At 35.8% G+C, this 21840-nt stretch overlaps 1 protein-coding gene across 14 annotated transcripts in view; it reads left to right on the top strand.

The window, feature by feature from the left end:
• Positions 1-21840, top strand: part of By (focal adhesion protein tensin) — a 173276-nt gene that overhangs the window by 92814 nt on the left and 58622 nt on the right. For 8 of the 14 annotated variants that reach the window (XM_072889717.1, XM_072889830.1, XM_072889728.1 and 5 more), the window contains one exon: positions 7755-7934. In XM_072889717.1, the coding sequence (XP_072745818.1) occupies positions 7755-7934 (180 nt within the window). Of the gene's footprint in view, positions 1-2676; positions 3062-3335; positions 3875-7754; positions 7935-18896; positions 19489-21840 lie in introns of those variants that run through there. The other 6 variants (XM_072889751.1, XM_072889742.1, XM_072889761.1 and 3 more) reach the window with 5 other exon arrangements.

The following is a 21840-nucleotide window of genomic DNA, read 5'->3' as shown; positions in this document are numbered from 1 at the left end:
AAACGTATATATTACTGTATTCAAAATATAGATACAATTTGTAAGGTAAAAATAAAAAATTAATTAATGCGAAACGTTTGTTTGAAAATATGTATAAAATATGTATATTTTTAAACTTAATTTATATTATCGAAAAAGCGCAATCAATTCTATTCTATGTGTTTTCCAATTAATATATCCCATGAGAGAAACATATAATTTCGCACCGACATTATTTTACCGTATTATCACGTTTTATCAGCGATAATATCATTGTATTAAACCGCTATAGCATTTTGTCTCGTGTCGTGTCATATCGTGTTCCACGATAGAATCGACATTCTCATTTAAACATGGCAACACCATATTTTGTTCTCTCGTAAACTGTCATGTGTTGCGCGCGACGTTCCATCGCAATAGTAGAAATTTTCCAATTTATTGTCTGCCTCCGATATATAAATACCGTGTGCACATACATGTTCGTAAAAAGCCGATAGCGCACCGTGAGAACGATACCCGAGGTGTAGTATCCTTTGGCTCGTTGTGCTCGCGAAACGTGCGCAGCAGATCTCTTATAAAGAGGAGACTTCGTAGCACGAGTACGAAGCGGAGCAGACATATAACCTGAATTTCTTTCGTGAACAGACGGCGACAACCGTGCACACAGCTGGGCTTAGAGCCGACGTGGACGACACTGAGGTTTTGCTCGTAACTCGTAATCTCCCACTAGGACTCGTTTGTTCAGGAAATGCACGATCCCCGCTCGCAATTTTCGGTTTAACAAAGAGTGATACACATCGGGTTTATCTTTGTTAGTCGGTGTCACATAGAGACCCTCTTTCTACTTCCGACTCTAAACTTTTTTTTTTTTTTTTTTTACTATTATTGATTGTTCAACGAATTTCTCCAATTTAATTCTAAAATATAAAACTTTCCTATTAATATCTTAAGTTGTAATTTGTGTGTAATTCGTGCGGTTTTAATTGTCACAATGGAAACTTTGATTTTTTTTTTTTAAATCCAACTCCCCCGCTCTTGAGTAACTATCAATTTTTTTACAATCCTGGATTTACGCGAAGCAGTTTCGTTTTCATTTATTTTTTCCAATTTTTACGTAGGAATAAAACTTTGCATTCAGCTCTCTATTCGCGCATTCAAACATTTCAACGTTACATACCGAGAGTATTCGGGATTACAATGTATTCCATTGGTGAAAAAAGGGAGCGTTCTGCGCTGTTAAATCGGGGCTGTACAAATGTCGAGGCTTCGCTGCCGGTATAATCTCGATCTTGCACGCGAGGTCGTTTATCCTCCCCGAAGCGATGCTGCGAAGGAGAGGAGACGTCCGGTTTCGTTCTCTCCCTTGCACTGTACGTACTTTAACTGTCGTTCGAACATCGGTAACAGAAAACCCTTCTCTCTCTCTCTCTTTATCGATATACGTATTAGAGACCACTCGGAACGCTCAGGATTTATACCTCTTTCCTCGATTGTCTAACGAACTGAAACCGGTGACAGATAAATGGGGAGGTCGTGTCATTTCATGAAAGATCTCCGGGTCGGTGACGGTGACGGATCTTAGATACTTGCCAGATAAGTCGCTCGAATAGCTTCGCGGGACATGTTTACGTCGAAGTAAACGTATCGTTGGTTATTACAGTCATGCGCGGGCAATGTTTCAGCGGGAACCAAGTCAAGCGAGATCATCTCGCCAGGCTATCTTCGAACGGCTAAAAGAGTGACATCTTTTCAATTGCATCAGACGTGCAGTATCTTTTACGCGCCACGAAAGATAGGCGGATGCTCGGTTGTGTGAACGCGAGGGATAATCTTTCCGGTTATTTCGGCCGACGTGTTACGCTACATTAGCTTCGCACAGCGGATAAAGAGACGTAAAACGAAATTATGGGACACAATTACCGTTGCGAACACGAGCACGCATCGCGAAACTCCCGCGGGAAACGGTCACTTTTATCATTATTATTATCATCATCACTGGCGAATAACTCATAACTCGCATTTATTCTATGCACGGTTGAGGATGTCTATGAACAGTGGAGGAACATTTATAAGCCTGCTTGCGACGATCGGGAGGGAGAATCACTTGAGAACCCGCGGTACTCGTCGACTGAATTTTCGCATTAACATTAGCTCGCGAGATTAATGGCTCGCGGAAATCCTCGCCGCACGCTGGAAAGAAACCTGAAGAGATCGTAATCGGGGACCATGTGTCGTGAGAACACATCGCTGACGTTGTTCCCCATCGTTGTCACCAAGAAACCGTGCACTTTTTATGCGTCCGATATATCGATATCGTTGCAACGCTCCGACATCCAGTTACGGGCCCGAAATACGATACGTGACGAACGGAAATGCTGGTTGAGAAAAATGAGCCCTTAATACTTTGGCGTGAACATTAAAACCATTTAGCTATCTACCTTTCGTAGATAACAGGTGGAGCATGAAAATGACAACTTTATCCCTTGAAGTAACAATAAGTGCTTAAACTCGTTATTTTATAACTAAGATAATCTCTTTTTGTTGACTTTTATGTTTTAACTTTTTTTCTCAATAGCTGAAATATTTTTCAATTAAAAATAATATTGCATGTGATGGAAGGAAAAAGAGGAGGAGAAAAAAGAAATTATTTCAACAATTTATCCTTATTTTTAATAAAGAAATAATTTTAATAGCTTTTTTGTTGATTAAATTGCGCAAATTTCTTTGCTAATTAGTTTCTTTAATCTATGAAAGAAATTATGAATGGGTATAAATAACATTCAAAAAGTCTTTTTTATTTCGACAAAAAACAATATTTCAAGTCTCAGTATGCTTTGTGAGCGCAAACACGTGAGACGAATTGATGTCCCTTTTAAAGTTTCTGAAAAGATTCCGCGGTTTATCGACAAAGTCACGCGAATTCCAGGTGTGGATTTGTACATCGGAGTTGGAACGTGAAGAAAATATTGCCATAGGTATACCGAATGGGCCAATAAATCTCCGTCCTGAATAGCGTCCTACAAATAATATTACCACCTTTTGAATGTATGGTCTGCAATCAGTAATTACTGAAATATATTGTGTACGTGATGAATTATCTAATTAAAAATCAAATTACTTTATTATATCTTCTATCGAATGAAGTTTTAGTTCGCTAATTAATTAACAAATATAATGCAATATCAAAATCTGAAAAAAAAGAGTTATATTTAAAATATATTTAATAAAACAATATTAATTTAATAACATTAATTATATTATTAATATTAATAATGTTAATAACAAATTATTAATATTAATATAATATTAATTATAATAATATTGATCTATATATCCATATAATATATTCTCTATAGTTGCAATACAAATTATCAATTTTTGACGAAGAACAGATTATTGATAAAAGCCCGAATCGAAAGTGACATATTGTGCGCCAGTGTGATTTGAGTATGCGCTGTTGTGGACATGCGCTTGAAAGCGGAAGAATCGGATGGAGGTTGAGCAGCGATGATGAACGATGGACCGGCGTGACCGGCTGCGACGACAGCGTTTCCGACCACGAAGAGTGCAGAACCGGCCGCGATTATTATCGCACGACCTTCTCTCGCACTTGGCCGCGTGTCATCGACTATTTATGTGCCTAAGAAAGAGCGACGTGTTTCGAGAGCAACCGCAGAAACGAGAAGGAACTGACATCTCGGCTCGTGACATTTGAAGAAGCGAAGGGAAACGGGGTTTCCTCTCGCCCATCTCGCCCTTCCTCTCCACGGCTCTTCTTCTTCTTGTTCAGTCCCTTTCGCGAGATAAAGAGACGTCGGGGAAGTTCGACGCGAAGAATGCCCGCGGGATGAAGGCCAAGATATCTCAGAAAGAACTGGACGACCTCTTCGACGAGGTACGCGGTAAGATCGTTCGATACGAGATGCGCCGCGGCATCAAACCCGAAGGGACTTCAATTCGGCCGCGGTCGTTTTCCTCGCTTCCTCTTTAACGCGTTCCTCGATTTTTGCGATCGCGCGATTAGTCCTTGCGCGCTAGCTCGGCATCACCGCTCGAAGACACGAGGTCGATTGGCATGCCAACAACTCGCCGGCACGTCAAGAGTGTTTAATTTTAATGACGCGGGAATAACGCGTCATGATGTGGCTCTTGAAAAAAGAATGATGCTATCCAGCTTCTCTTCTGAATTAAATAAATATTTTTCTATTTTTATATTCTCTTCTAAAATATCTTTCGATTTTTGTTATAATTAATAATTTTTATCAAAACCATTTAAATCAAATTCCATTTTGAAATGTCATTTCAAATTACTATACTAATTGAGCTATTGGTAAATTTTTAAAATGACAGCATTTTTTTTCACTGAGAAACTCGAGAAGCGCGCATGTGGTGACGTGAAATACGACGACAAGGTCCATCGTGATCCCGTCTCTGACATCGCAAAATTTCACTTCAAATTACAATAGAAATTTTCAGAACTCCCGCAATAGCTCGTAGCCGCAAAACCTCAAACAGAAACTCGTTTGCCTCACAGTTGTCGGACTAACGTTGCGCGTCGTTCTCGATATACATATATGTATATCGTGTCGCGTGAAACTCGCACGCGCTCCGTTTCCACGCTCCGATGGATCTGGAAAAATTCCGCCAAGCGTTTATAATCCGCGGGAGAACAACGTCGCGCACGCAAATAAGATGACGTCGTGGCTCGCGGCGACGTGCCGCGAACCCTTACATGGGTAGGAAGAAATAAAAAGCGGAACTACGTCGCGTATTCGCTGCAGTATATGTATACCGCGATGCAATCAATTTCCGCTGCGTGCTCCAGTCGACCCAGCGCAACGTGTTCGCACTGGGATTACATGATAGATAACGGTCGATCTTATCGAACGATCGGATAGACTGCACTTCAACAGCATAAAAAGAAAAAAGAACGGTCCATGCTGATAACGAAAGATCTTTTCCTACGACAATGATGGACAAATGATTGTTATCATGAATGTTATTACTATTGTAAAAAAGGTGCTGTAAATTAAATAGTCATGTCTCGATTATGATTAAATTTTAATATGTTTATACGGTAAAATTAAATTAAGATATTTTTTTTCCTCAGTAGATTTATTTACTTTAAATGAAACATATATAAGTTATGTAATATACTACTTTATTTTGGATTGTAAAATACTGTGAACAGTTTATATGTAAATTCGATAATGCCTTGAAAGTTTTTTTTTTCAGTTGATCTTTTATATTAAAAGGTGACAAACATCTTTAAAATAAAACTTTAACTAATTAATTTTTATAAATGTTAGATTAAAGGTGCAGACTGAAGAAAATTCCATTATAAACTATAAATCTAATTGATTCTATAATATAAGCGGAATTACGTTTTCGTTCCATCAGTATAAACAGTATAAATATGAGAACGATACGCCTCATTACAAATAACAGTGTTAAAAGAGTGTTGTTTTGCAACGTTATGTTTTATCCGTTGTAAAGCGTGATTTAATTAAAACGCCGTCTAAACCGCGCTTTAGTTTACGATGAACATGATCGCGCCTCGCACGCGTTTCGCTGCAACGTATCCGGTAGCCGACCTCCGCGTTAGATCCCCACGTGAATGCCACGGACGTATCTGACGATCTCGATCGTGTTGGATCACTCTCGTGATCGCAGCGTCATGAAAGACGGAGGCTAAATTACTGCGGCCCGTTAGTTTCGATCGCGGAACGTTTATGTGAACTTGTACGATCGACATGGCACACGCACACACACAAACGTCATTCGATCTCTCACACCTCACATATCGAGATTCTATCTGGAAAGCATACCGGGTGACATATAACAAATTTTCACATCGGTCTTACTATATTTCGTGTAAATTTTTTGCAGAGAAAGTTACATATATATAGGTATATTAGAAACTCTTTATATATGTTTTTTTCCTACAAAGATAAAGAAAGAGAAATGTTATTTAATCATTTATATGTATAAAATAAATCCATATTTAATCTTCACTCTTTTAGCACGTTGAATTCTTTGCAAAATATATATGCACATCAATTTTATTTATAAATATATCTATTACATTATGATAGTAATTATGACATATATAATATTATATTCAATAATTTTTAAATGTTTAATCAGTAATGATCGGCAACATTATGCCAAAAAATTGAACTCTTTTAAAATGCGAAGAGAGAATTTCCAAGACACCATATATGCGGTTGTACAAATACCAACTGTTTTACCAATCCATTCCGCGAATGTCACTTTGACTGACACGTGCACGCGGCCGCAGATTTAATACCGTGCGATGCGCGCGCACGCGGCACGAAAGGCTCCCGAAAAATGCATCCTTTAATCGCGGCGTGCAATCTTGCGGGAGATTACACGGTGCGACGTGAGATATTATTATATACAATATGGCCGCGATTGCGAAGGGAACGCCGTGGCGGATGTAAATTAGCCTCATTCCTCGCGAAATTAATTCCGAGGCCATGGCAATTGAACGCCGCCGATTTGACACGGGTGAAAAATTTTAGATTGACTCCCCCCACCCTCCCATAATTCGCCCTCGAACGAGCCTCGCGAGTTTTGAGTCTCGAAAAGGCAGCTTCAAGAAGCGACAAGCGATTGGCAGACACGGTTCGGTGCACGCTCATTCGAGAGATTCTGCTTATACGGCTTCTATTATAAACCACCCATGCTAATTGCTATTACAGCGAGGCGTTGCATAAGCGCAATTATCGCACGAGCGATGCCGTTCTCGGAGGATTGCACATGCGCACGCAATCTTTTATAGTTCGGCTATGTGGGGTCTACGAACTCCTACACCAGCCGTAGTTTGTGTCATCTTAACGAACACTATAGAATTATTAATTACGGCGGACACATGTCATGATAAACGGTTGACATATATATTCTCTCGCAAGTTGAATAACGGCGCGATATATATGAAAATAAAATATATCAATATCCATGGCATAAAGAAAGAAGCATTAATTATTATCTTTTCAACCATTATTTTTTTCAATTATAAATATCTATTTGTTAATACTTAGCTCAACTTCGATTTCAAGCTTCCATATATGGTTACTTGTAAGTAACCTGATATCAAGTGATATTATTACACTCGTAGGATAATATGAAAGTATATAGATGAGATAATGGGTAACAGTATTTTAAGCTAAATCAAAACTTAATAAGAAACGCAGCCTTATATTTACAACAATCGCGTGGGTTGGTTCGATATTCTAATTAGGCTAGTCGGATCGGTGGAGCGAAGCGATCGATCTCAATACAATTGTCTAGAGACAAATATTCAAGATTAATCGAACTATGTCATCGATTTATGTGACGTATTTGTAGACGTAAACGATCTGTATGATCTAGTTCTTCAAGGATGCAAGTGTTTAGTAACACACTCGCGACAAAGTACGCGTTTTAATTTCCGTACAATAACACGCTGTAATACACACGTTACATTTATATTTTTACCTCGATAGAAGGAAACAGTTCAACAAATACATTTTAATTAAAAAAATTTATTTATTTATTATTTTAATACCTGAAATTATTATATAAAAAGGAATATATTCATGTGTATTCCACAAATACCTACTATTATTTAAAATGACAAAAATAACGTTTTTATTTTTAAAGAATTTTAATCTAAAAATGAAGAGACTGGTGTTCCTGATTACATTTTATGTTGAAACCATTTGTTTCTCTTCTGACATTTTTAATAAGAAAATTGTACATTTTTGTTTCAGGGCGCGCGGTTCCGAGACACCTCGCAACAAATTCATAAACAATGGCAAGCCGATCCAGCGAGGGCATTTCCAACTGTCGGCAGTGTATCCACAAATTCACCCTCTCCAGCATCAGGAGAACTCTCTACACCAAATTCGACCCCCAGTCCTAGCCCTAGTCCGACTAATCAGCAAGTTACGGTGAGTACCTATTGTTAAGTAAATTTAATTACGCGAGATACAGTTTAGAAGTTGTAGTAATTTAATTTTAAATTTGCTATATAACTGACATTAGTTGAATTTTAAAGAGGAAAAAATGATATAGATTTCTCCTCAATAATGCGATGCATATTTATTTATTAATTTATTTGTTTGACTGTCGGAGAACAAAAGTTACTTTAATATTTTTTGCTTGCATGATTAAAAATCGTTTATTGATTAATATTGGTATTTTAATTGAATTATGCAGTTATCACAAAAGGTAATTTGCTCTCTTACGTGATGTCGCGGCATTCTATGCCCTATGGCCTATGGAAAAGAAACAATTCCTTCCGACACGACGTCGTGCAAAATGTTGAGCTGTTTGTTGTGCACGCGGCGAGATCTAGACTGTCGACATTTTCCTCGAAAGGCCAATAAAGTTTTATCTTGCTCGTATGCGAAATGCGACGAAGCGCCGATATATCTTTTCGTGGAGCAAATCCCGTGCAAGCGCAGACGTCGCATAAGTGCACTGAGAGAGCTTAGACTTGAAATTCTCTGGGGTATATCAACCACCATTTGAGATTCCATCGTTCATGTAGGTCAGGGGTTGAGGCCGATACAGACATGCATATATATGCGAGCACGTCCACGTGCATTGTGCATGCATTCAATGTCACAAACGATTTCTGCATCGATTTCGACCAGCGATAATGCGCGAGAATTGCATCTGAAATATTTTTTACTACGAATTTGCATTTGCGTAAAAGAAGCTGTTTTCGATGCTTTAACATAGTGAATTTTACAAAGCGTACTCGCACAATTTCTTCTGACGACGCTTAATCTAACAAAATATATTTATTTTGCAACTTTACGAATTTCCATAGCTTTCAAATGCGAAATTAATACGCATCGACGAATGCAAATTGAATATTTTATTTTATTTTATTTCCTAAACCAATATTATCGAAAAAGCTTTCAAAGTCACTTACGATCTTCGAAAAACGACGAACAAATCCTAAAGCTTTAGGTATCGATTTTTTGCCTTTTGATAGATTATGCATCAACTCTATGTCATCCCAGTGATATTTGCGTCACTAGAGAAAATGTATCATCACTCTTATGTGAAAACCACGAATATGCAATTTTATAGTTTCGTAATTTGAAAATTTAATTTACTTTGATACATAAAAATATTATTATCTCAAGTTTGATGTGTTTAACTATTGCTATTGCGTATATATTCTTTGATATAGAATCTTTGTCCAAAATTTAAAAAAAATGACATTAACGAGAAATTGCATATTCATGCTTATGACATAAGGACGACAATATATACGTGTGAAGGCGCATACAAACTTACGCACAGCATTAGTCTCGCGAGACTATCAATATGCAAGCCATACATCCAATTGAACCAGTCGAGGAGGGTGGTCATCCCCGATGTCATTGTACTCGCGCTGGTGTCGCGCTGCGAGGTCCGATTCTGGGTCACCGTGGCTTAATGAGAAACGATCGGGCTTATATATACGCGGCTACCGCGGCGTTCTCGTTATGCAAAACTCGCGCACAAATTGAATTCCTCCTGGCGACATGAGTTTGTCTTTTATGGAATTAATTCCCGCCCGCCGGTAAGAGAATGTTTGACGTGACGTTCGGGGATTAAGGCCGTCCCGTCCGCGCGCGACTCGCAGATGAAGATCTCTTCCTGGTCGTTTCTATTGTGGAGAAACAGGCTGAGATAGTGAATACGTAATTGCGAAATTAACGCGGACATTTGTTACGGAGAAATGAGATTAGAATTTATACTTCCGGGACAATTTGATTTCTATTTATCTGAGTCTTCCGTGATTCTATATTTACCGGATATACTTGTCAAGGAAGTAAAGCAGAGATAAAAATGTATGATGAAAAACGGTTAATGAAGAATAAAGTATATATACATATATCGCAATTATACTGGTTCTTATAAGATTTAAACGATGGCTGTCATAAATGTACATAACTGTTATTCGTGCCCGAAAGTTTTTAAGAATTCTAATAAGATTCTCAGAATTTTAATTGAAACAACCGCATTGATTACTAAACAATCTTCACATTTCTTATAATACCGCAAATGAAACAGCAACCGCAAACAATACATCGTAGCAACTTACGACGACCTTTTAACGTAGTTGCAATTGCGGTGATACCGCACGTAAGTAACTATGCACACATATTTACATCGTCGTCAAGCTCGGAGGCACAACACGCCGCAGAAAAATAACGAGATGTCCGTCGGTTGAATGATAAATCAGAATTCCAAGAATCTCATTTTTGCAGATTTTCTTTTTTTTTTTTGACAGATAAGTTGTTGCGTCAATATCGTTTGCGCACATATACGTGTCGCACATATCTTAAAACTAATCTTGTTTTTACCCGTTCGATTCCACGAGTTTATTTTCAATGAAAGGTTACTTCTGATACACCGATTAAATTGATACGGTGACATCACCGATTTGTACATTACTCAAGAAACCGCGATGATCCCATTTTTTAAACGACCTAATTACGTAATTACGATTATGGATCACGCGCTATCGCGGTCAGCAGACTTCAAGCGCACATAATGTGTTATGATATTTCACATTTTTGATAAAAGAAAATGCAGATACAAGCTAGAGTGAGAAATATTTTTAATTTCTTAAATATAAAAATATTCAAATAACAAGAAAATCTGAGCATAAAAAAAGAATTAAAAAAATTTTTTATTAAAATTCTGAAAAATTTTATACAAAAATATTGATAAATTTTTAGAATTTAATATTTCACATTCTAAATTTGAATATTATTTTTAAGTCACTAAAATTTTTCATTCAAATTTATGTGAAATATTTAAGGAACGATTATTTTTTTCGTGCACACAAATATTTTGAGCTTTATCATATATCAACGTAATATTAATATATTTAAAGATAGGATTCCATTTACGTCATTAAGATGTAATATATGATCGAATTTTGTAGCGCAAATTATTGAGCGCAGCTCAATTGTGCGTGCGATTGCAGTCTGACATCGTTAAGATGTTATCGTTGATTAAAAGCATAGACATCAATATCGACCTCCTCGGGAAATTCCTCGTTTACGTAATAGAAACTCGAGATGAGAAATAACTTTTGTTAAAAAAAACCCCTTATTTTAACGGACGGTAAATAAGGCAATTTTTTAACGTTAATGATAATCATTTACAGTATCGTAATACGATACACAGTTACATAGATGATAATAGTAATTTTTGTTAAGACCTGAAGCATGAAAGGCGAGGCCACGTAAATTCAGTCACGAAAGTAGAGATAGATTTTCATAATAATACTTAGTTAGATGAAGGTTATTTGCAACGAGACAACGCAATGCTTTTTCATGCGACTAAGCTACCACTGCGACTACCGCGTTATTACTCTAATTGATGTCGCTATATCATTACGTCAAACGGATATTTACATATAGCCAACATCAATTAGCAGAGTTGTTTATTGCTACATTGAGTTTATTGAGCATCATATAACTTTTCGTTAGCACTGTACTCTGTTATATCGAGTTCTCTTCATTTTTTTAAAGTTTTTTCTTGCTCAAACTGGATTCGTGTTAAAATAATAAAACATAGACAGTGCGTTCTTTTCTAAAGCACCACAATTATTCTAAACCGTGATTAACAACTCGCCGAGGCTCTAATTATACGTATATTTCACCGCGTGGAAACGCGCGAGTGTATTATCGCGCACGACTACTATAAATAGCATTGCTATATATCCCATGTATACGTAATTTACCAGACGTCATAATCGCGGGCGCGTAATGATTACACCGAGACTGATAGGCGCGAGTCGCCCCTCCTGTTGAAAGCCAGAAACCAGACCCCTCGACCAGATTACCCGTGATATGCAAAGAGAAGTCACTAACCCATTCGCAAATAAACCACCTTAGGTGAGGAGACTCTGTAGGTATCGGTCGTTCAGTCATCCTAGGGCTTCCAGGACGCCGACGACGGTGACATAATAACGGAGTGTGATTAATCGACGACGCTTTTTACCGCCACGGAGATATTAATTCGCCGCAGCGAGTTAATTAGAGCCGGCAGAGGAAGCACGGATCAAGAAAGGGCCAACACACATCTTTCGATAATTAACGTCTCAATCGGATCTGATTGCAATTATACATTAACGCCGAATAAGCTCGTTTATTTTACCGGCACGATGTAACGTCGCGATAACTACACGAGCGCTCGTAAAAGAGTCATCGGTCGAAATAATGGAGAGATGTTCTAACACGAGACCGGCTGAAGGCTGGCCAGTCGGTTCGCGAGCCAGACCAGCGTCGATTTTTATCACCGGATATTTGAATTCGCCATTATTGTGAGATATATTTTTTAACATTGCCGGAAGTTATTTCGCTTCGCAGAAATATATGACGATAATAAAATTTCCACGGGAAAAATTGTAACTTGAAAAGAGTTTCCTCCGAAATTGAATTGTAACCATTCAATATGCTGTGATTAAAATATCATTATATGTATATTATATTCACAAGAGTGTAATATAAAAGTACGTGAATCTGTTTTATTTTTATATATATATATTTCGGTATCATAATAATTTAATATAATTTAACATAATAACTTAATGTAAACACAATATCAAGAAGAAAATAACGATGAAATAACTCGAGTCAATAGTTTCCGTTCTTCAACGATGCGAATATTAAATTTCTTGGCGATTAATCTCGTTTCTTACACATAGCTTGATAATAAAAAATTTCCATCCGCTTTAACTAAAGTTTTATTAAGGTACTTTCGTCGTTCGTACTCGCTTCTTACAACACGTACCTACCAAAAGGGTTTAAGGTTAAAAGGGTCGGCTGTTTAAGAAAAAAAGAAAAAGAGATGCAAGCGGATCCTTGAGAATTCTGCAGCTGCCAGTCATCATTGCCGTAAGGAAACTGTACGCGTGTTCCACGTCTAACCGTTTCAACGAAAGGTCGGAAAATAAGATCGCGCAGGTCGTTAAAACGTTGACAGGATACAACATACGTTCATAATGACGTAGCTGGAGCTATGCAATTGCTCGTTATCTTGAGTGTTTTCGATGATTTTTGCTATCTGCATTTTTTTTATCGTGACACAGCAATTTTTACACTTTGCATGCAAAGTTATTGCACAGTGCATATCACGTGTTACATATTCATGTTTATTCGTAACACCAATTTGCATAACAAACAATAAAATGTACTTGATGCGGTATCTCAATTATATGGGATAGTTTTTGCATTCTTTGAATAAAGAATAAAATTTTATCTTTTTTTTTTTGTTCGTGCAAGTAACAGAAATTATTCTAAATGTGTGTACATTACCTCTATAATTTTTACAAGATGTGAGATGTGCGGGTGCGAAAAGAGAACACTAGGGATTAATAATATTTTCTTCAGAGAAAATATGGTATTGTTTAATTTCTGATCTTGACAATCTTTGATTAATTTTCTTGCATTTAAATATAAATCAATATATTGCGAATCTTAATAAAACCAACACAATTTTTCGTTCAAATGCTTTTATTTTCTTTTATTGGCAACTTTTTAAAAATTTTCAACAACACTTTCCAACTTAATGTAATTTTACTTAAGAAATGCGAATGACCTAAATGTCTCGAAAATATGGTAGAGACATATACATGTATTGCTGTTGTAATATTTTATATATAAACTTTATCCAATAATTTATTCTCATTTATAAACTAACGAGATAAATCCAATCGAACGTTCATTATTGCGAATCGCTAAGCAATAATTCGTCCGAGTTCGATAACGGATAAATATTGAATCATCATTTATTGTAACAGATGCATACGTATTTTATCAGTATTTTGCAATTATGCGAGATGTATAATTTGTTTGATTATCTTACAGTTATAATTTTATTAAAAGAGAGCAACTATAATATATGTATAATATATACATATACACAATTTCGTATTGTTTTTAATTCTTTACTAAAAAATAACAATAAGAGTAAAAATTATTATCTCATCTAGAAAGGATTTATATAGAGAATTGCTCATATTTTTACATTTAATATTTCATTTTATTTGTATATGAGAGCCTTACGTGAAAATAATGAATTTTATGAAACATTGCAAAAGTGACTCTCAGTAAACTGCTATTGCAACCAATGTTTTACAAACTCTCGTATTTTCCTTTCGAGAGAACACAATTCCAGCCGACAACACGCGTCCTGAACATCTGCGATGCATGCGTTTAACGCTACCGATTTATTTACGGTAACTCGAATGGGGTTGCATCGTGTTTCTGTGTTCGATCTTCGACAGGACGAAAAGAGAAATATGCACTCTCTCGATGCAGACCTGCAGACACCAGATGCAATCTGGTTGGCGCGTGCCGTTTACCGTAAGCACTTCCGCTTAAAATTTAAACATGCAAACATCCCTATAAACAGTCATTGCGTATATTAAGTAATATTTATAAATAATAGTGAAAGACAATTATTTTTAATTTACATTAATTAGTATTATTATAAAATATAATTCTAATGTTAATAATGTTTTATCAATATATTCTCTAACAGTTTTAAATCTTTTTTGATATATTTACAAAATATAAATCAATATCAGAATAATATTTAGTAATATATGCTAAGTGTGTGAGAAATTCTAGGAATTTAATGCACTTCATCAATTATGACATTGGAAATGTATCTCGTTGACGTACCAGATGCATCAATGACACCGGATGTGTTAAACAGATTTATTATTCAATCGAATAAATCTATCAAATCCAAAATATTGCGCAAATTCTGCTCCTGAAATCCAAACCGGAAATGGCAATTCAGCTGTATTTTTTCCATATTATCTTGTGAGCAAAAAAAGTAAAGCAAAAAAAAAAAGCGTTGAGTGTGTGTACAACACTCTCGACGACACATAGCAGGCATAATGCATTAAAGCGATTTATTCTAGGAGCACACTCGGCTTTCATAGGTTCCAGCAACCGTGTCAGTTTACGTGAAGGGAAGGAAGAAAGAAAGAAGAGAGAAGGTTTTCTTCCGAGTTATGCGCCGTTTATCAAAATTTGCATTTTTCTCCGGTTGCGGAGCCCATTCTTTCGCCTGGACGATTTGTCACTGTTCTATATCACGCTACTATTTGCACTATCGCGTATATGTATATAAATGTATATGTACATATATATATATATGTATATATATATATATATATATATATATATATATACGCAACTTTGATGGTCCCAAATTATCCTGCCTTTCCCGTTTCTCTGTCACTTTCTCCTCATTATTCAGCAACAAATCGTAACTCTTTAATACCATAGTGATTTTCAACGTTGCTCTTATAATCCACAAAAATGTGGAATAATGGCAGTCGATTGAAGAAAATTTCATATAAAAGAATCCTTTCGCGCGAAGTAAAATACTTATCATCTATCTTTATAAAAGCTTCCATTGTTATAAAAGGCGGAGAATTAATAATGCTATTAGTTGGTTCAATATTTTACACACTCCCATTGTTACATTGTACTTTACTTTCTTAATGATAATCTTTACGAAATTCTTTTCATTATTATTATATTAATAATATCTATCCTTGACATTATTCTATTAGTTTGTATTACAAGATAATTTCCTCTATAAGTTTGAAGAGCCACTCATCCCCTTTAGGGCAGTTCCAGTCTTCGTGTATTTCCGGTTTCCTTTTCCCACTTTCGTTCATTTATTCTCGCCTCGTCTTTTACCGATTGCCCGGTATCCGGGTAGAGATTCGATGCGCCGAAGGGATGGCTGGCGCGCCACTCTAAGTGCATCGAAATTTATGAACTGTCTTGCTGCAGCCGGTCTGCCGAGGAGCCTTCGATGCCGTTGAAGGATTAATGCTCCGCTTCTCGCCCGGATTTTATGTCGGAAGCATGAAAAATGTTCCGCCCGCCTTACCCACCACCATCACCATCACCATCACCACCACTACTACCACCATACTCGCTCCTGTATTAGCGTTTCGCGTCTTCCGCGAATATCCTGTCGGTGTACTCTGAAGCGACGACCTTCGCCACGAGAGAACAGCTTTAATTGGTTTTGCGCAAGCGGTGCGTGAACGCGCACCAACACGTGCGCAACGCAAAATTGCTTTCTCGCCTGCATTTGCATCCCGAAATTCGATGCGATTTCTCACTCGACCTGGCGGCGTCGAATTTAAATTCTGTGATACCGACACGCGACAGACGAGCGTGCGGCATCCGTGAACGCTTGTGAATAAATTGTTGGCTAATTAGCCATTAAAGAGTCGACGACGAGATTAATGATTCTCGCTGAGCGTCGAGCCGAAACGCTCGCGTAATCTCTTTTGTTAGCGCTATTGAAACAAGCCACTTTTTTTACAAAGAAATATCTATACTTAAATATTCATTAGCATTAACTGCGTGGAGTTACTGGAGGATTAATCCTTTTATTCATATGTTTGTGACTACGTATAAATATTATGAATGTTGTTATTCTACAATTAAAATTATATATTAGTCATCAAAATGATATCATCATTTAGTAATTTTTATATTAAGTCGTGATATTTTTTCATGACATAATCCATAAAACAGATTTAACGGCAACGAGTATAATTATATAAAATATGACAAATGCACAAATAAAATGTTTAATTGAGCCGAAGAGAAATTTGACAACTACTTTTACGCAATTTATTTTATGCACGATTGCCGTTTATCAAAGATAATGAAACGCGCTTATTGAAAAGTCATACCGCTTTCGTCCACGCATCGATTACGAGTTGTATATATGAAAATGGAAGAAACAAGAATTTATCGTGCCAGAATCGCCCACCAGTCAGGTAAAAAATGATGCCGCTGACCGCCTACCGAGACAATCTATCAATCGCAAATCTCCGTGGAATGAAAAGACGTCTTGCATGGCTCTTGCAAGTTTCTCGTTTAAAGATCGTCGATCTTCATTGCCACCAATGAATGCCGCGAAAATCTCTCTTATTGTTAGACGAAAGATTTCGTATAATGTGTATCGCATGTTATTACCGAATAGTACGCAGAAATACTTGCGATTTGGTAAACTTGTAATTTGGTGAAAAATTAAAACATATTTTGGTTTCTTTAAACATTTCTTAATCACATTATTATTAATTAAACATTCTTGTTTTGATATAATCATATTGTAAAATTCTTGAAATATATAAAAAAGATAGCCAACAGAATATTCAAAATATAGATATGATATACTTATATTTGGATCTTGGCTTAGAGCTCTTAAAAATAAAAATTATGCGATATGTGATTTACTAGCTACTATGGCTGAGATTGAGGTCTATTAATATAGTGCGCGAAATGGTTCGGAACCATAGATCGTTGTTATTGTTCTGACGTCGGCGGTCCCTACTTCCTGTACTTGTGCAGAAATCGCTAATTTTAGGCGATGAAACATAAAGCTCGTATTTAATTCAATACATTTTTTTCAACGTATGTATTTTATCTTTTTACTAATATCACATTTTTTCTTTGACATAAAAAAATAAGCAAAAGTGAAAAAAATCATCATAGATCAATTTAAAATAAATTTTTATTCACGTTTAACGTAATTTTATTAAAATGATGAAAAATCTATTTTATAATTTAAAGTTATAACGTTATTAAGTTATAAAGTTTATAATTAAAAATTTTTTATTTTATAATTTAAAATAACAGTTTCATATTATTTATTTCATGCTTGTTACGTTTTTATTGAAAGTATTTCACCACACTCGACTAGGAAATAATTAAACTTTTCTATACAAAATCATTAATCTCGCGTTATCATGAATCCAATAATAATTGACGGTAGGAGTTGATGACGAAAGCAATACCGATGTATTTTCATAAATTAAAGAAGAAGACCGTTGACCAATTGCGTTCAATCAGAATGCGATCGTGGATCAAACATGATGATGATGATGACATGACGGTATCGAGAAGACACGCGGATGGAGACAAATGATCCGTCTCGTAAACCAGTTTAGGCGGTAAAAGTGACGGAGAGTCTTGGATCGAAACTATATCGATTATCGATCGAGATACAGCAAAGAATAATAATTTAAAATCACCGTCTATAATCGTAAAATAAATCCATTATGCATGTACTTTGGTTGAATTAAGATCGATTGGTTTTTCGATTAATATAGTGAAATTTAATTTAATAAACACTATGTACTATAGGGATAGCTAATAAATTGAAATGAAAAAAATGACACCGCGAATCTTAATGAGATTACATTATAATGGACCATGGTGACAAAATAATTAATTTCTTATCTCTTTCTATCTTATTTGGATTTTGCATTGAATTATTTACTCGTCAAAAAAAGAAAAACAAAGATGAAAACATAATACTAGTGTATTTTTCTTTAATCTATATGCATGAGCATCGCGGGGAAAAATGCACGTTTTCCAATTTCTATACTTTCTACAGAAATATGTATAGAATTTCAAATCATAATCCCAATTTTAACAAAATTGCAATATATGACAAACTCAAAAAATTCATGACATTTATGCAGTTTGAGGTGACATAAAATAGTACTTAAATTTGTGCCTTTCGGCAGCTGTCGATTTAATTTCAATGTCAAAAATTTCATCCCAAAATTTTCGCTTCTCTCGCGCGATTTCCGGATGCAAATACGTACGCGGTATGCGGCGTATTGCTGAAAGATGCGAGCTGTCAGAGCATCGGCGGCGATAATTGAAAAAGCCGGGAACTGTCAGACAACGAGGATGCTGATGGAGCACGCGGAGGAAGGCAACGGCGAGGGACACGCGCGCAAGCAAGTAAGCAAGCAAGCAAGCAAGCCCGGGGCATCACGCATGCGTGCTTCGTACGTTTGAGAGCGCTATCGTTATCCATGCATGCTCCGAAATGCGCGAGCTCCCCATTCGTGCTCTGTCGGCATTTGCCGTCGAACGTGCCGCGTCTTTTCGGACCGTCTTGTCGTTGCCGCCTGAGAAAGTAAAGTTGTCTCTCAAATTCCTCTTTCGACGATTTGTCATTATTGTTGCAAACCGTTTTAAAAAAGTCTCTTTAAATCAATGCAAAATTTTTAAACACTAATAATGATTTAGCGATAATCATATGAGGATCGCTTCGTTTCAGTTAATTAATTAATCAATTCTGAGATGCGATGCGAATTGAAAGGATAAATTTAGGGAAAGATTGTCGCCGAGAAATGACATTCGGCCGGTGGTCGCGAAATGTCGATACAGCGCGCGTGCAGAACTTTTAGGGTGCTTGAAGACCTATTGATGGATCGTTGGTGAAAAAAAAAAAGTGCGCAGTGGATTGGTTAGGGTTAGATGTAGCGTAAAACCACGAGGTCGTTGCGCTTAGTGCGGAGATAGTCGGCAGCCGATACAGTTGTTTTCTTTTTCGAGAGGCTGACAGCCGGCCGACAACATGCTGTCGACGGTCCAGTGTCACGGCGATGTACATCGGAATTATCACGTCGCTTACACGGTGAGTTTTCAAAGTCGACGATCGAGATCCCTGTTCTTCGTCGTCAAACGATTTATTTTGAGCGCTGATAATCTTTGGATGACAGCTAGATAGATTAATAATATTGCAATGCGAGATATTTATTGGTTTAATAATAGTACGAGTATATTTTATTGCAAAATCAATTATATATTATATGTATAATCGAGATTTATTAGAATAAAAATTGATATAATGTTTCTATTCAAAAGATATTTTAAATATTTAAAGTTGTAAATTTAGATTTTATTTTTATAATAATATATATGTGTCTTGAAATATTTGTAATAATAGTTGTTATCATTGTACAAATAAACTATTTAATACTTAGACAGTAAATATATTTTACGATAATTAATATGAAAAAAATAAAGAGTAGCAGCTAAAATTATATTCTATAAAAATGCACGAACAAACAAGGAATGTAGTCAGATATAATCCATAATTGAGCAAAATATTCAAAGGGGTAATATGGCGATGATGTAATATGTGGAATGTTATTCCGAGAAGTTGCTATATTGTGTAATACACTTAAAATAGGAATCGCTTCGATGAAAATTTATGACACACTCGCTCTTTCTGATCAGGATTGCAAAATATCAAGAATGCTATATAAATTGCTACAACAAATATATTTTTGTGAATATCGTTGCGATCGATAATAATTCTTTTGGCCTTCCTCACAAAATGCTGATCCGTGCTTACATATGTACAATTGCTCCATAAAAATTCAGAATGTAACTTGCAAGCAAAAGCTGTGCGCAGATGTTTCTTTGATGGTTTTCGACGATGGTCGATGATATTTGGACAAGTTATTATCTACATACATGAAAGTTGTAACAACATAAATAACGTTATGTTCTACTCTTATCGTATCGGATTTTTATGACAAGTTTTCGATTTCGAAATCGATTTTTTTTAAAGAAATTTGATGAAACGTTCGATAATTAAATATGAAATATTTAAGAAATATTTAAGCGTTAATTAATAAATTTTCAAATTATATATATATATTTCTAAATTCGCAAAAACTTAGCGCTTAAATAAATTTAATTATTCTTATATAACTATTATTGTATAATATTTATAAAAATCTATATTATAATAAAATATAATAGGTTGAGACATTTTGCATAAGAAACCAAGTTAAAAAACGAAAGGTTTAATTTTAGAAAGAAGACATGATGATATAAAAATACATTTTTTATCACTGATGTAAGAGAGTGGTCATATTGCGATATTTAAGTCAGTCCTTAGCAGATGTTGGACCAATTCTTCTCAATTCCTTCTCAAATCGCGTTTATATGCGATCGAATACATATCACGACCTCACGGCGCCTTGCGTCACTCATCTATTCTCGTTCGATTTTATCGCCGACGCGGCGAACGCGTTTACCCTAGAGTCACGCGGAATTTTAAGGCGGAATTTCCATAGGCTCACGGAAAATAATGTGGAAGGGACCGGATATCGGAAGAATATCTCAATATTCAGTGCGAAAATAATCATATCTATTTGCTTTCGCCATAAATTTAAAAGATAGTTGCTTTTTTCATTATTACATTAATTGACAACTGAATTATGAAATATAATATCAACGTTAAAAATGTATATAATCAAACAGCATATTCAGAAAACATCCTGAAGACGTCAATATCTTTATAACGTCCCTCTGAACATCTTTTAAAGCATGATTGAGTAATAACAATATACATTGTTTTCAATCACTAAGATTATAAGATTACTAATATATTTTATGCGTGTATATTTATTACAAATATAAGTTATAAAAATTTATTAAATAAGGATTAATTAAAGTTTACTAGAGAAATATTAACTATTTTACAAGCATTAACGCAGAATAAAACAAGAAGAAACCCTAACATAATGCTTTTGATTTAAATAATTTCTGCAAAGATTTTCCTAAATCATCTGTAAATTGTAAACTAAGATATTCCGATCCATCTGCTAGCATCCGGCGATAGCGCCAATATTCTCGACATTGATTTATGAAATAATCACTTGTATCACCGCATTTCTACTAACAACAATACGTTGGCCGATTCATGCTTTGTCTTCCTCTACGTCGTTATGTTGTCATCACACAGAAATGTATGGGGGGGGGGGGACGAAATCCACATTAAGTTATGTGAATTGCTAGCTATTTGGCGTATATTGCCACTTTATAGCAAAAAGTAAAAGAAAGTGAAAAACAACAAAAAAGCATAAGAATATTACATGAGAAATAAAAAAATCTATTTCAAAGCAATAAAACAAGAAATATAAGACTAATGATAAAGCAAATACAAGTCTATTCTTCATTCTTCGTTTCTTAC

The sequence above is a fragment of the Anoplolepis gracilipes genome, chromosome 1 (genome assembly GCF_047496725.1).
Source record: "Anoplolepis gracilipes chromosome 1, ASM4749672v1, whole genome shotgun sequence".
Classification (NCBI taxonomy): Eukaryota; Metazoa; Arthropoda; class Insecta; order Hymenoptera; family Formicidae; genus Anoplolepis; species Anoplolepis gracilipes.
This window is presented reverse-complemented; position numbering and strand designations above follow the sequence as displayed.